The sequence below is a fragment of the Otolemur garnettii genome, unplaced genomic scaffold (assembly GCF_000181295.1).
Source record: "Otolemur garnettii isolate 467f Iridium unplaced genomic scaffold, OtoGar3 scaffold00021, whole genome shotgun sequence".
In the NCBI taxonomy this organism is placed as follows: Eukaryota; Metazoa; Chordata; class Mammalia; order Primates; family Galagidae; genus Otolemur; species Otolemur garnettii.
Genome location: NW_003852416.1, coordinates 23,144,454 through 23,160,089, shown reverse-complemented (window position 1 = coordinate 23,160,089; position 15,636 = coordinate 23,144,454). Strand labels below are relative to the sequence as shown.

The 15,636-nt window shown below is 51.3% G+C and overlaps 1 protein-coding gene across 1 annotated transcript in view; it reads right to left on the bottom strand.

The window, feature by feature from the left end:
* The window catches only part of RRP12 (ribosomal RNA processing 12 homolog), a 43,173-nt gene that overhangs the window by 5,097 nt on the left and 22,440 nt on the right, over positions 1-15,636 (bottom strand). The window contains exons 16-30 of the mRNA XM_003787298.3: positions 13,656-13,720; positions 13,403-13,565; positions 11,011-11,165; positions 10,723-10,790; positions 9,412-9,505; positions 8,658-8,816; positions 8,453-8,533; positions 8,161-8,266; positions 7,908-8,015; positions 6,688-6,845; positions 5,225-5,316; positions 4,936-5,094; positions 4,638-4,816; positions 4,329-4,451; positions 2,512-2,561 (exon numbers count right to left, since the gene is read on the bottom strand). Of these exons, the coding sequence (XP_003787346.1) occupies positions 2,512-2,561; positions 4,329-4,451; positions 4,638-4,816; positions 4,936-5,094; positions 5,225-5,316; positions 6,688-6,845; positions 7,908-8,015; positions 8,161-8,266; positions 8,453-8,533; positions 8,658-8,816; positions 9,412-9,505; positions 10,723-10,790; positions 11,011-11,165; positions 13,403-13,565; positions 13,656-13,720 (1,760 nt within the window). The remainder of the gene's footprint in view (positions 1-2,511; positions 2,562-4,328; positions 4,452-4,637; positions 4,817-4,935; positions 5,095-5,224; positions 5,317-6,687; positions 6,846-7,907; positions 8,016-8,160; positions 8,267-8,452; positions 8,534-8,657; positions 8,817-9,411; positions 9,506-10,722; positions 10,791-11,010; positions 11,166-13,402; positions 13,566-13,655; positions 13,721-15,636) is intronic.

Genomic DNA, 15,636 nt, shown 5'->3' with positions numbered 1-15,636 from the left:
AGCCTCAGCTCATCAGGGCATTTCAGCCTGGCAAGGGACAATCAGGCCAGGCGGAGGCACGAGGAGCAGGAAGGAGGAGCAAAAAGACATGACCCCACACTGCGGTTTATGCCCCAGGGCCCTGGAAGCTGCTTGAAACTGCAGACTGGGCTCAGCGCCTGTGGCTCAAGTGGCTAAGGCGCCAGCCACATACACCTAAGGTGGTGGGTTCGAATTCCCAGCCCGGGCCCACCAAACAACGATGGCTGCAACCAAAAAAATGGCCAGGCGTTGTGGTGGACACCTGTAGTCCCAGCTACTTGGGAGGCTGAGGCAGGAGACTCACTTGAGCCCAGGAGTTGGGAGGTTGCTGTGAGCTGTGATGCCATGGCACTCTACCCAGGGGGATAGCTTGAGGCTCTGTCTCAAAAAAAAAAAAGAAACTGCAGACTGGGGGGCCAACCAGGGGAGGGGACACCAGGAAAAAGGATCAGCCTGGGCAGAGGGAACAAGCTAGAGTATACACAGGGTGTATCTGGGAAACGGGGGGGGGTGTCCAGTTCCACTGGCTGAAGCCTAGCAGAGTGGGCTCCTTATGGACAAACAGAAACAGGGACAAAGTGTGATGCTGGCTGCACTGGAGAGGACGATGGCTGAACTTGTTCTTGGTATAGTGAGTGCCTGGCCAAGGCCAGCCCAGCCCAGTGGCCTTCAATGGAAGCTGCTGCTTGCTCCCCATCATTTTATGTTCCTACAACTGTGGCAGAGAAGTAGGACTTAGTAACTGCTGGGCAAAAAAGCCTCTAGGATATCAGTAAGAGTGTGGCTATCCTGGGGAGTGAGCCACAGGGAGCCAGCCCAGCTCTACTCTGCTCTGGAGTGGGCCATACTTAAGACAGTCCTGGTCAGTTTTCCCTGGACAAGAACAAGAATAGGCTGCCAGGGATTACAGAACCACAAGTGGGTATGTAGAAAGAACCAGCGAGGCTCTGACTGGAAAAAGATTTCTAGGGAAAGTGAATAATCACAAAGAACAGCCATGACCAACTTGGCATCACTAAGTGCCAAGTATTTACATATACACTAGGATTCAAACCCAGGCGGTCTGCTTCTGGAGACACACATTTCTGCAGTCTACTCCTGTCACCTGGAAAGGGAGCTGGCCCATGGCCTCATGGAGGGGCAGATTTCTGACCAAGGAGAAAAGGGGATCAGTAGGTGGCGCTATCTTACACTGGAACAGACATGCAGGAGAGGAGGGCCACCAGGGCTCTCAAGCAGAGCCAATGTTACTCCTTAAGGGCACCCCCAAGGGGGATTTATTGGGGGGAAGGGGGGTCTGACAGCCTCAGGCACCCTCTGACCTGGGCTTCTCTTTTTTATGTCTGGTTTTTACCCAGTTCTCTCAATGGTATTTGGCAATGTCAAAATGCCCTCATGACAAAGTAGCTCCTTGGGCCATGGTGGGCAGATAGGCACCTGGCAAGGACACGGCAGACTTCACAAATACACTAATGAAAACAAGAATTCAGGGGAGTAAATCACGTATCAGACTCTGTGCTAACATACTCTACATGCCCAGTATCATAAACTGTCCCAGTAACTCTACAAGATGGTCTCTGTAGAGCCCCATTCTACAGACCAGAAACTCAGGCCTGGAAAGATTAGTCTGAAGCCAAGATGGAACTTCAGAGCCTCTTCTCCACTAATTCTACTGTACCCTAACCTAGCCACTCAATGCCTGTGGGTGATGTCCAGGAAGGCTGGATGGGCTGGGCCCAGTCTAGAAGGAAGGGGAGGGAAGAAACTGCTGCAGGATGCCTCCAGAAGTGTTGCTCACTGGCCATGTGAGCGACAGGTCTCAGCTGATGGGCTGGGCCACCCCACCCTTGCTGGTTCAGGCAGGGGCAGTACAGTCTGCATTCCATCCTGGCAGCACCACCAGGTTGTCAGGAGTTAATTGTGGCAAAGGGGTTAAGTCTTTAGGCTCAGGAGACTAACCAGTATTCAAATCTCTGCTTTGCATCCAATGTACCCTATGCCTTCGGGCTGGCTGCTACCTTCTGCACCCCCCTCTGATATACGGATGATGGAGTCCCTATCTCCTGTGAGGATTAGGAGGTGACATGGGCCCTCAGTATACTGTCTGGCATGCAGTGTGTGATGCACCACTGTACAGGAGCACACAGGCTAGCAGCTGCTCTTTTAGCCTTAACAGCATATGTCTAGGGTGGAGACACAAGGGGGTTTGCCCCCTTTTACTTCAACTGGACAACCAAGCTAAACTGAAAGCCAGCAGGTACTTCAGAGGCACCTAAGTCCCTTACCCTAGCCTCAGAGCAGACAGCCATCTTACCTGCTCCTCACACACACCCACAGTACTCTGGGCTGCCTGCCATGTGCCTCCAATGAACCACGAGCATCAAGGAAGCAGGGCAGGAGCAATGTCTGTGTGTTGTGTGGGGGATAAGAAGTTTGGGGACCCAGGATTAGGTCTGAGGCCCCAGTCCTCCATCTGTAGAAACTACTCACACTCCTGACGCCCACATCTTCCATGATGTCAGCCATATCTTCATCCTCACCTGGAGCCAAAAGAGAGGCCTATGAGCACCATGGAAGCCCCTCAAAAACTCACCCATCCTTTTGCCTCCTCCTGGCTCACCAGACTGAGGGGACACCAACTCCATCCTTAGAAAACTGCCTTCCCCAGACCCTTGTGCTCTTTCTGTAAGAGGCAATGTTCCTTTACCCATTTTATCCTAGGCCCTAGGCACGATGGCCCCACAAGGAAGTGGTGAACCACTTGTGATGTGAATATGGCTTTTTCTAAGTTCCAGGCATTCCTCCAGCCCCACTCATATCCCCACTGTGCCAGGACCACTGCCATTCTCCTGCTTGAAAACTTTCCCCAGCATCTGCTGGGCACTGTGTATGGAGATAAAGTAGTATGAAACAGACCAGCTGAAGGGAAGAGAAACTCAAACAAAGTCAATCAACAAACCAAAGAGAATCAAGACAATACATGGCCAAGTGCTGGGGTCTGGGCAAGCCCTACTTGACAGCAGTTCTGGAGGAAGGAGACCTAGAGGCCGAGGTGCTAAGGAAAGGCTACGAAGGACTGGGACTGGATTCCAAAGAGTGGGGATCTGAGAAAGGCAGGAGGAGAGGGGAGGGGCATTCTCAGCCCTGTGAAACACCAGGACACCAAGGGAGACAGGAAAGCACAAGGGGTGAGAGAATCAGACAGGAGACCAGATAAGGAAACAATGGCCGCCACCTTCACACCAAGCATGTATACATGCTATATGCGTGTTATGCCATCTCAGCCTCACAACAACATTGTGAAGTAGCTGTTGGTATCACCACCATTTTGAGCAAGTGCGAGGAGGCACAGAGGATGAGTAAGCGTCCACAGGCACATGCTGGTGGGTTAGTGCAGCGGGAGCAGTGAGCCTGGTGAGGAGGAACCCAGGCCCCATAGCTCCTTGCAGTGGAAACCAGAACAAGGGGACATAGATATTTTCTAGAAGACCAAGGTGTTTCTCACCTAATGGATGGGTATGAGGAGAGGGACCAGGAAAGACTAAATGGGACTCTAGAAAAGAGATGCTGGAATTGGAAGTTGGGAAGGTTTCATTCTGGCTCCTTCTGCTTTTAAAGGAGCTTTAGGCTTCAGCCAATTTTGCATTAAAAAAAAAAAAAGGCTCGGTGTCTGTAGGTCAGTGGCTAGGGCGCCAGCCACATACACTGAAGCTGGTGGGTTTGAACCCAGCCCAGGCCTACCAAACAATGACAACTACAATCCAAAAAAAAAAAAAAATAGCCAGGCGGTGTGGCCAGTGCCTGTAATCCCAGCTACTCAGGAGGCTGAGGCAAGAGAATCACTTACGCCCAAGAGTTGGAGGTTGCTGTGACCTCTGATGCCACGGCACTTTGCTGAGGGTGACACAGTGAGACTTTGTCTCAAAAAATAAATAAATAAATAAATAAAAGAGGAAGAAGGGAAAAGAGAGGAAGGAGAAGAAATAAGAGGTAAAAAGAGGAACTAACAACATGCACCACATGTGGTGAGAAGGAAGCACTGTTTCTGAAAGCTTCAATTTATGTATGTATTGTATACATGGCTTGATTGCAACATAAAAGGATTTCTTAATACAGTCAAAGAAGTTTGAGAAACTCAACAAGTTTGAGAAAGTTGCCTTAAATATAAACTTCTCATGTCTGTTTTTCCCTATGCTTCCTCAACAATGGTCAGGAAATGAATAAGCGAACACAGAACTGAATACATGAAAGAAAGTGCAGGTGGCCCAGCCAGGAGAGCTGCGTTCCCAGGACAGGTGGGGATATACCTTTAGCACCTTCTTCTTCCATCTTGTCATCATCTTCCTCCTCCTTTATGATCAGCCGGCCATCGGCGCTCACCTTGAAGCCATGGTCCTTCTTTTTGCCCTGGACTGGCCCGGGCTGTGTGGCTGGTATGGCAGAGTTTGGCATGAGGAGGGGGAAGGCCAGTTCCAACCCAACCCTCACCATGATCAACAAGCTTGGCTCTGGGTCCCCAAATGGGTGCTCTTAAGCTTCTGCTCACAGACCTGCCACAAAAGCCATTCCCTACCCATCACCTAAGAACCTGGCACCAAAACTAGCTTCATCCTTACCTAGGACTCGCTGGGCCACCTTCGGATCCAGGAAATTGAGGGGCTCATCCTCACCACCCTCCTTCAGCCATGCGCGGCTCCTCTGTCGAGCCAGCTTCCGCTGCTCCCTGCCCCGGCTTCTTTCCTCCTTCTCACTGCCCTCCTCCTCCTCCTCCGAGTCAGCCAAGATCTCTTCAATGCTAAGGACAGAGAAGCCCCACATCAGAGCACTCCTGGAGAGGTAAGGGCCGAAGGGGCACTGCCTGGGCAGGTTTGGGGTTGGGGAGACCAGGAGCCCAGGACCCTCCCAAGGTCTTACCTGTCACCTTTGCCCTGGGCAGGCTCTTCTTCCTCTTCTTCCTCCTCCACAGCAGCCTGGCTCAAGGCACGTTGTCTCTTGGCCCGGGACTCGGCTTTCCGGATGTTTACCAGGACTTTATGGTACTCCTGGGGCAGCAGCCCCTTTACCAGGTCAAATCTAAGGATGGAGGAAAAAGGTGCTAAAGGTATGTCCCCACCTCTTCTTACCTCTGAGAAGTGGTAAGAAGAGTGGGTGGAAATGCTCAGCTCCTCACCCACACCTCTCACCCCCAGTTCAGCACACAGACCCAAACTTGCGGATGAACTTGGTGAAGAGGTTCCGGAGCTTCATGCGAAAGTGGCGCCGCATGTCATCTGAAAGCTTCCCTATGGCTTCCATCTGCCGGCAGAGTACCAGGGTTTCAGCAGGGAGTGCGAGCCTCCCACTCCGCTCCTCTCACTGCTGTCCACACCAGAGATGCAGGACCACCAGGCCCAGCTAATAGGGAGGGTTAGAGGAGCCCTTGGCTGGCCCTTGGTCTGATCATGCTTCCATAACTTTGGTAGACCCAATCTTTCCCCTAAACCCTACTTTAAGACACAACACCTGAGCATCCCACCAAGATGACAGCTTTGGTCTTCTAAACAGTGCTTGGCACTTTACGTACACACTGTCATTGGATCCTCAGAACCACCCAATGAGACACACACTAACATCCCCAATTTAGAGATGAGGAGACAGAGGCAGGGGATTGAGTGGGTTATACAGTAGCCCCAGAGGCAGGAGCTCAGGCCAGGTATACCTAATGCCATGGCTTCTACTTTGCCACCAGCACCACTAGCTCCTCTTGGTCCCATATGTCCCTTTTGTCACACTGTATCATTCCGGCTCAACTCTTCTCCAGCCTGACTGGGATATGTGTGTGCGTGGCAGATCTTATTATCTGTTGTGACTCCCAAGGGGGAAGAGGGGCCCATCTGTCCTTTGAAGAGCTTCTATACATTCTTATAACCCCACAAAGGTCATTGCCTTGCTATTCTCCCCATATCCAGTTCCCAGGTAGGCTACAGGCTTTGGCAGGCAGGGGCAGGACCTGCTGATTCTCATCAACTCCCTCCTGTCTTGAACCCAAGGTCAGACCTGAAGAGATACATGCAAGAGGGACTTGGAATCCTGATGTAACTCGACCCAGCGGTGCAGAGGGCTTGGAGGGCCATCCTAGCCTATAGCAAGCCTGAATTAGGTTCCTCTTGGAGGGGAGGTGGCCAGGGACCCAGTGCCAAAGGGCTCTTTAGATCCTTCTGCAGCCCAGCTGGGGCATCCAGAGGAACTTCCTCAAGCCAGGAAGATCAGAATGCAAGATAGCGGCAAGGAGAGCAAGTTGAGAGGCCCTAGAGGAAAAGCCCAGAGCCCAAGTCCCAACCCTTGGGTTCTGGTCTCAAGGCTGCTGCTGACTAGCACCATGACCTTGGAAATCTCTGGCGTCAGTTCTTGGTCTGTAAGATGAAGGGTGGCCCTGCCCATTGGTCTTTGTCCTGCAGAGCCCTTGCTTCCATGCAGGGTTCTGGGGGTGATCAGAGGCAGCATGGGTACCATGCCCGCTCCTGGCCCCCATTGGATTGGCTTTCCCCTATGGGTCTCTTCCAGGGCTCCTTAATTACCCTTTGGCTAAAAAAAAAAGTGAAACATGCTGGCCTTGAGGCCCACTAGGCCCTTGATGGCAGCTCAGAGTCATCCTGCGACCCACTGCAGCAAAAGGGAGGCACTCACCACCAGCTGCACGTGCTTGGCCAGATGTGCCACATTCATGACAACCACTGCCACCTTGATGAAGCCCAGGGCAGACTTGACCACGTCTCGGGTGCGGGAGGCCAAGAGCAGGCACACATTCTCCAGCAGCTGCTCCACCGTACTGGTCCCCATCAGACCTGTGGCAGCAGGGGGGACTGCTGTTCCCGACACCCAGAACCCCACCCAGACCCAAGACCCCTCCATGGGGAAAAACAGCTGCCAGTTGCCCCTTTCAGGCTAAATGTCAGTAGAAGCAGCCACTGGGAGCATTTCTGCATGCCATCTCTCTCCACAGAGTAGCCTCCAGTCCCTTAGCTACCCTGAGGTAAATGTTATTTCTCTCCTCCATTTTAGGTAGGAAACTGAGGTGCTCAGCCAGGTTCGGTGGCTCACACCTGTAATCCTAGCACTCTGGGAGGCTGAGGCAGGAGGATCCCTTGAGCTCAGGAGTTAGAGACCAGCCACAGTGAGAGTTGAGATCCCATCTCTACTAAAAATAGAAAAACTAGGGGAGTGTTATTGTGGGTGCCTATAGTTCCAGCTACTCAGGAAGCTGAGGCAAGAGAATCTTTAAAGCCCAAGAATTTGAGGTTGCTGTGAGCTATGACACCATGGCATTCTACCAAGGGTGACAAAGTGAAACAATAAAATAAAATAAATGAATAAATAAAAATAGAAAAACTAGCCGGGTGTTGTGGCAGGTACCTGTAGGACCAGCTACTTGGGAGGCTGAGGCAAGAAGACTGCTCAAGCTCAGAGTCTGAGGTTGCTGTGAGCTATGATGACAGCACAGCATTCTAACCAGGGTGACAGTGAGACTCTGTCTCAAAAAACAAAAAACAAAAAATACTGAGGTTCCAAGAGGTCAATAAAATTGCTCAAGGTATTATGAGGTTGCCAAGAGGCAGGACCAGGAATAAAATCTAGGCAGCAGCCCAGACCTCCTCTCAACTACTCTACTGCAGGACATGGGGCAACTAGACTACACAGCTACATTGAGGGGCAGATGTGAGGAGGGCACCTCGCACAGCTGCAGGGGAGGAAGCCACAGCCTTGTAGGAAGGGGACAGGGAGGCAGGTGGGGCAGGATGCCATCTTTTCTTCCTCCCTCCTGGCATCTTCCTTCACTTCCTGCGGCTACCCTGTCCTTTTGGGCATTTTCCAACCCTGAGGGCTTCCCAGGCTGTCAAGGCATTTACCTTTAAACTCGAAGAGGAGGTGGGTGAGGGCCAGGATGCTGCAGCTGACCATGGTCACGGGGCCCACGAGGCCAGGGTAGATCAGAATGAGGTAGCGCTGCAAGGCCTCTGGGAGAGAGACCAGGGCAAGTCAACCCAGGATAGGGAGGGGAACCAGGGCTAGGGCAGGGAGCTCTCCCTTTTTGTTTTGTGGGGGGACTCTCCCAATCCTGAGCATACCATCCACCCCCAGCCTATATCACCTGGGCCTCACCTTCCTGGTTTGGGCCAAAGCGCAGGAAAGCATGGCCCATCTCCACAAGCAGGGTAAAAGCGTTACTGCGTGCACCCACTGACACCTCCTTGGTGCACAGGATCACCTGAGCAAGACAGCCCTGTTAGCACTTGCTCCGAGAGCCACCCACCTGGGGTTGGCTGCTTGAGGCTGAGAGAAGGAAAGAGGGCACCCCACGTGCCCACCCCTACTTCCATAACCACCCTCCCTGGATCCTGACAGGCCCTTGGAAGCCACACTCTAGGGACCCCCACAACACACATCTCCTCACCTCTGGGACTAGGGCAGCAATGAACTCCTCGTGCTCAGCTGAGAGCTTCTTCACAATATGTATGAGGCACTTCAGACGGGGCTGCGGGCGGGGGCTAACAGTCAGGCCCCCTCAGTGTTACCCCACGCCCCTTAGCCTCCATAGCAGCCTCTCTCCTGGAGCTGCCCAGCCTCCCTCAGCACAGCAGGTGCCCCGGGGCCCTCACCCTCTTGGCGGGCGAAGACGTGCTCCGCAGGGAGTCCAACAGGGTCTTCTTCAGGTCCTCCAGGTGGCTCTGCACGAAGCTGGCCGCAGGGCCCTGGGGGCTGGCACACACCTCCTCCAGCACTCGGTAGGCCTTCTTCTGTACCCCGTGGGCCTTACTCTAGGAGGGTGCGTAGTAGACAGGGGTCTACTGGGGCTTCATCCCATCCAATGCCATTCAGAGCATCAGAGCACCCATCATGAACTGCTAGCACTGGAGGGCTTCAGGGTAGAAGCTGGCCCTGCTCATTTGGGGCTCAGGAGACCTAATAGGGCCTGTGCAATCTGAACAGCAAGCTGCTAACTCCTGTCCAGGGGGTGGAGGGTGGGTATGAACCCCACCCCAACTCATTAAGCACCACATGCTCCAGCAGCCTGTGCACCTGCTGCTCTGCCTGTGGAGCACTTCTCTTTCCTATGCCTTGTTCTGTCACCTTTCCTGAGGTGAAGTGGCCCCGTCCTGGACTTCTGTATCTACCTGCATGCTCCACCCAGAACACCTCTCACTGTTAGGTAGCTGCTAACAACTCCCTGAGAGCACAGCTGTGCATTTCAGCCACTTTGGCACCCATGTGCCAGTCAGACAGGCTAGACTGTGTACCAGAGGGACCCCACTATAGGAGAAAGCAGTCAGGGGCCTCACTGTGGCAGCAGCAAAAGATGAAGACAAGACAGGCCCCACCTGCCCAGGATCCATCTCCTCAAGCATGGCTCACCTCTAGGTAGGGCCGCATGGTAGAATAGAGCTTGCTGATGGCGGCTTCGTCAGCATGAGGAGCTAAGGCCACAACCAGGTCCAGGACAGATAATCTGCTCAGGGGCAGGACACCAAATGGGCTCGAGGGGAACCCAGAACCCAGCAGAAGAACCCAGACAATCTGTATTCTTATTTCTGTCTACTGAATACGAGGAAGTGGGAGAAGTCGGAGTGAGGACAAGGAGTCTTGAAGGAGTGTGTGACAGTAATCACCGCTAGCACCTAATCAAGCACCCGTGTCGTGGCCGGCACTGTTCCAGGTATTTACACATGTCAGCTCCTTTAATCCTCACACAGCAATCTGGTGTAGGTACTATTATCATGCCCATTTTGCAGATGAGGACTCAGAGGCAGAGTAGGTAACTTATACAAGGTCACACAGCCTATAAGTGATAATGCTGGGATTTGTTTTTTCTTTTTCTTTCCTTTTTAGTCAGAGTCTCAAGCTGTCACTCTGGATAGAGTGCCATGGCATCATAACTCACAGCAACCTCCAACTCTTGGACTCAAGCAATCCTCTCGCCTCAGTTTTTCTATTTTTAGTAGAGATGGGTCTTGCTTTTCTCAGGCTGGACTTGAACTCATGAGCTCAAGCAATCTACCTGCCTTGGCCTCCCAGAGTGCTAGGAGTACAGGTGTGAGTCACCACGCCCAGCCTGGTGCTGGGTTTGAACCAGGGTCCTTATTTCTCTCTAGCAGGCTAAAAGGTCCCTCTGATACATGATGGTTCCTAAGGGCAGAAAAAGAATTGAGGTGGGCAGGCAGAAGAGCCTGGATGGCTCACTTTTTGGAATCTTATGCACTAAGATCTATAGGGATCTGGGAAACCAAAGCCCTCCTGAGAGCCATTTTTTTGTGGCTGTCTCTGGAGGCCTAGGAGTATGGCTGCAAAAGAAAAGGGGCTGGAGGAAGATCTGGAGGGCTGGGGTGTCCCCTCTGTAGATGTGTGCCCCTTATATCTGTGCCTAATGCCCCTCTGTAGTCCCACAGCTCCAGCCTTAGTTTTTGGAGTCAAGTGTTAAAAGGTTTTTGGCTGGAGGGATTGGGGTCTCTTCCATCCCTGCAGTAGTCCTTTTATGGGCTCTGGGAGACAGCTTTAGAAAATAAACGAGGAATTTCCCCTCTTTCTACTCTCAAAAAAAAAAGTCCCTCTGGTAGAGCTGAGACATTCACTATCTCAATACTCCCCCCTGAATTATTCCAGAGTGAATCCACCAGTCTTCTGGTGATGTACCCTCCAACCCCTGCGGGGGAGCCCTGGGAACATTACCTGGTGAAGTCGGAGCTGGCAGGGTCAAGCACCTTCTCACTAGCTTTCTCCAAGAAACCATTCACCAACTGGCAGCCCCAAGGGGGTGAGAAGAAGAGAGTTTTAGAGGTGAGAGATACAGAGCAGCATTCCCAGAATAGCCTCCCCACCATTTAGAAGCCTCCAGGTCAGTTCTAGCCATGACTACTGATATGTGGCGGTCCCGTCCTCTTAGCCTGTCCAACACACCCACCCTGACACATAGTCCACTCAAAAGCAATCCTCTCCTCCCTCCCTCCAGTAGCTCACCTGACACTCGGTTATGGTGAGGTAAGTTTTGACGGTTTCCAGCACAGCCCGGCGAGGAGCTGGAATGTCCCCAGCTGCACTAGGTTGGCCATATAGGTTGAAGAGGATTGGCAGAAAATTCTTGGCAAAGCGGCTCACCTCAGCACGGTCAGTGTCTGGCAAGAAGATCAAAGAGTTTGTTTTTTTTTTTTTAAATAGATCTCACTTGGTCTCTCTTGGTATCAGTGCCATGTTGTCATAGTTCACAGCAATCTCAAACTCCTGGGTTCAAGTGATTCTCTTGCCTCAGCCTCCAAAGTAGCTGGGGTTACAGGCACCTGCAATAACACACAGCTATTTTTTTTTTTCTTTTAGAGACAGGGTCTTGCTTTTGCTCAGGCTCATCTTGAACCTGTGAGCTCAGGCAATCCACCCATCTCGGCCTCCCAGAGTGGCAGGATTACAGGCATGAGCCATTGCACCCAGCCTGTTTTTTTTTTTTTTAATTTTTTTATTTTTTAAGAGACAGGGTCTCACTATCTTGTCCAGGCTGGAGTTCAGTGGCTATTCACAGGTGCCATCCCACTACTGATTAGCACAGGAGCTTTGACCCATTCTGTTTCCGACCTGGGCCGGTACACCCCTCCTTAGGCAACCTGGTGGTCCCCTGCTCCCAGGAGGTCACCATATTGATGCCAAACTTAATGCAGACACCCGATTGACATAGCGCACTACAGCCCAGAACTCCTGGACTCAAGCAATCCTGTCTCAGCCTCCTGAGTAGCTGGGACTACAGGCACGCACCACGGCACCCAGCCTGTTTCATTTTTTTTTTTTTTTTTTTGGAGACAAGAGTCCCATTTTGTCACCCTTGGTAAAGTGCTCATGAGAGCTCATAGCAATCTCAGATTTCTGGGCTCTTGATTCTCTTGCCTCAGCCTCCCAAGTAGCTGGGACTATAGGTGCCCACCACAATGCCTACTATTTTTAGAGACAGGCAAAGGCCTCACTAGTGCTCGTGCATGCCTTGCTCAGGTTGATCTCAAACCTGTGAGATCAGGCAATCCACCTGCCTTGGCCTCCCAAAGTACTAAGATTATACGCATGTGCCACCATGCCTGGCCTTTGGGTATTTTTTGAGAGAGGGTCTCACTTAGTCACCCTGGGTAGAATACTGTAGCATCATCATAGCTCACAGCAACCTCAAACCCTTGGGCTCAAATAATCTTCTTGCCTCAGCCTCCCATGTAGATGGGACTACAAGTGTCTGCCACAACGCTCAGTTTTTCTTTTTTTTTTTTTTTTGCAGTTTTTGGCTGGGGCTGGGTTTGAACCCACTACCTCCAGCATATGGGGCCAACGCCCTACTCCTTGAGCCACAGGCACTGTCCCCCCCTCTTTTTTTTAACTTCAAACCTTGAGGTAGTTTACTTTGCACACAGTATTGCCTGACTCCGCCCACATGTCGTGGTTGTCTTGTTGTTGCAATGTTGGAAGGTGGGGAACTCCACACGTGGGCTTTTCCATGTATATAGAGAGGCCTTCCTTCCCTAGTTTTTCTATTTTTAATACAGATGGGTCTAGCTCAGGCGTCCTCAAACTACAGCCCACGGGCCATATGCAACCTGCCTAAGACATTTATCCTGCCCACCGGGTGTTTTTGCCACCACTGCCTGTTCTGCTTAGCAGCCAACTCATCCCAGGGCCCGCAGTCCAGCCCTCCAACAGTCTGAGGGACAGTGAACTGGCCCCCTGTTTAAAAAGTTTGAGGACCCCTGGCTAGCTCTTGCTCAGGCTGGTCTTGAACTCCGGAGCTAAAGCAATCCACTGGCCTCAGCCTCCCAGAGTGCTAGGATTACAGGTGTGAGCTACTGCACCCAGCCCAAAGTCAATATGAAAGGGACAAGATCCTTCTTAGTATAGTGGTGAGCAGAACAATGGCAAAACAGACAACAAAGGGACAGGAGTTGACTCCACTTCAGTGGCCACAGGGACACTGTAGCTCAGAGGCCTTCTCTTAGGGGACACTGTGGTAGGATATGGAACCCACAGATTTGGGGCATCTCTATGACAGGAGAGACTGAGGCCAGGGCAGGGATAAGAGGTGCCACAGTGGTCTGTGCTCCTTCTGTGGCTTCTACCCTGGGAGCCAGCAAAGTGCCAGCCACACAATGTAACCTCCTATGCTGACGGAACCAATCAGAAGTAGCTGTCAGCACACAAGGAGTTAAAGGGGGGGGGCACTTTTCAGTCTCTAATAACTCCTTGAGTTCCCAGCTGAAGCAGCAAAGGATGTACTACAGAGTTTCTGTGGCTCTGCCTGGCAGGGAACGCTGCAGGCAGTGGGTGGCAATGGGGAACCTAGGTCATCCTCTCCCCAGCCCCCACCCCAGGGCCCAGATCACACACATACCTGCCTCACAGCCCTTGGTGATGAGGGTACGAAGGGCCTGGCATACAGTAACCCTCAGGTCTGGGCGCTCGCTGATGGCCATGCCCAGCGTCCGTGCCAACCCTTTGAAGGAAGTGGCCACATCTGTGGGCCTCGTGCAGAACCCAGGCAGGAGGGTCCAGATCTGGGAAGGGCAGGAATGATAACAGAGTGACACCCAGCAAGCAGTGCCTTTGCACTCTCCTACCCACCCTCACCCCCTGCTGACCCTTACCTGCCACTGAAGCGTGTCATAGATCTTGGACTCCACTGTTCTATCTGCCTGGGCCAGTTCCATTGCTAGAGCATGAGACAAGGATACAGCATGACCCTGGGCACCCTCCTGCCCAACAGGCCTCACTTTACCAAAGCCAAACCAAGAGCCCAATGATAAGGGCCAGAGAATATGGGTGATTTTCCCCTCCCCATAAATTAAATCATAATAACTTGTTCATTCTAAAAACCCAAAACAAACCTTTAGAAAACACAAAGCAGATGTCTGTCCATGATCTTACTCCCCCAAGGATAGCGTCTGTTTCTTATACTTCTATGTTTTTTATTATAATTTTTTTTTTAACAGAGAGGGTCTCCTGCTGAGGCTGGAGAGTAGTAGTATCATCACAGTTCACTGCAGCCTTAAACTCCTGGGCTCCAGTGATCCTCCTGGCCCCTGAGCAGTTGGGACTAAAGGTACATGACACCACACCCAGTTTCTTATACTTTTTCATTTATTTATTTTTGACAAAGTCTTACCTTGTTGCCCAGGCTAGAGTGCCATGGTGTCACAGATCACAGCAACCTCAAATTCCTGGGCTCAAGCAATCCTCTTGCCTCAGAGTCCCTAATAGCTGGGACTACAGGTGTGCACCACCAAGCCCAGCTAGTTTTTTTCGAGCAATCCACCCACCTCAGCCTCCTACAGTCCTAGGATTACAGATGTGAGCCACCTCGCCTGCCCTCTTATACTCCTATAAACACATATACTCCTTTAAAAACATAAACAGGGCTCAGCACCCATAGCTCAGTGGTTAGTATGCTAGTGACATACACCAGAGCTGGCAGGTTCAAACCCAGCCCGGGCCTGCTAAACAACAATGACAACTACAACAAAAAAATCGCCGGGCATTGTGGCAGGTGCCGGTGGTCCCAGCTACTTGGGAGGCTGAGGCAGGAGAATTGCTTAAGCCTAAGAGTTTGAGGTTGCTGTGAGCTGTGACACCACAGCGGCACTCTATTGAGGGCGACATAGTGGGACTCTGTCTCAAAAAAATAAAATGAAATAAAAACATAAACAGGACTGTATTATACATATATTGTTCTAAGGCCTTGTATACTTGACAATGAACAAAGTTGGTAACATTTACTAAGCAAAGTACTGTGTGGCAGCCCACATTGATGTATACTTGATGTGATTATTTCATTTAATTCCCACATTGAGATCAGCCTGCCCATTCTACAGATGAGAAGCAGATCCTGGGAAACAAAACAAACTTGCTCCAAGTCACCAAACTTTGGAGTGGCTCTGAAGTGAGGGGGGACTTAAAACTTACCATCAGCTAAACTCACCCATCCCTACTTCATGGCTTCATGTATACACAGACTGGGGCTTGATCATAACTAATTTAACCAGAACCCTACTGAGGGACATTTAGGTTGTGTCTGATATTTTGCTAGTATAAACTACCTTGTTGGGTACATCTTTGCTGGGAACATAAATTGGTATGTACTTGGCTAATTATTTCCTTAGGACAGATATCTACATGTAGTATTGCTAGGATAAAAGAGAGCATGTAATGTAATCACGAGGACCATGCTAGAGTTTACAGGTAAGGTTAATGACCCTCATTTTATTTTATTTTGAGACAGAGCCCCAAGCTATCCCCCTGGGTAGAGTGTCATGGCATCACAGCTCACAGCAACCTCCAACTCCTGGGCTCAAGCGAGTCTCCTGCCTCAGCCTCCCAAGTAGCTGGGACCATAGGTGCCCGTCACAACGCCCGGCTATTTTTTTTTTTGGTTGCAGCTGTCATCGTTATTTGGCGAGCCAGGCTGGGTTTGAACCCGCCACCTTAGCCACTTGAGCCACAGGCTCCAAGCCAATGACACCCATTTTAGGGGTTCATCCGTATTTTCTTTGATGGGTATGTTTCTTTCTTTCTTTTTTTTTTTTTTTTTTTTGAGACAGAGCCTCAAGCTGTCCCCCTGGGTAGAGTGCC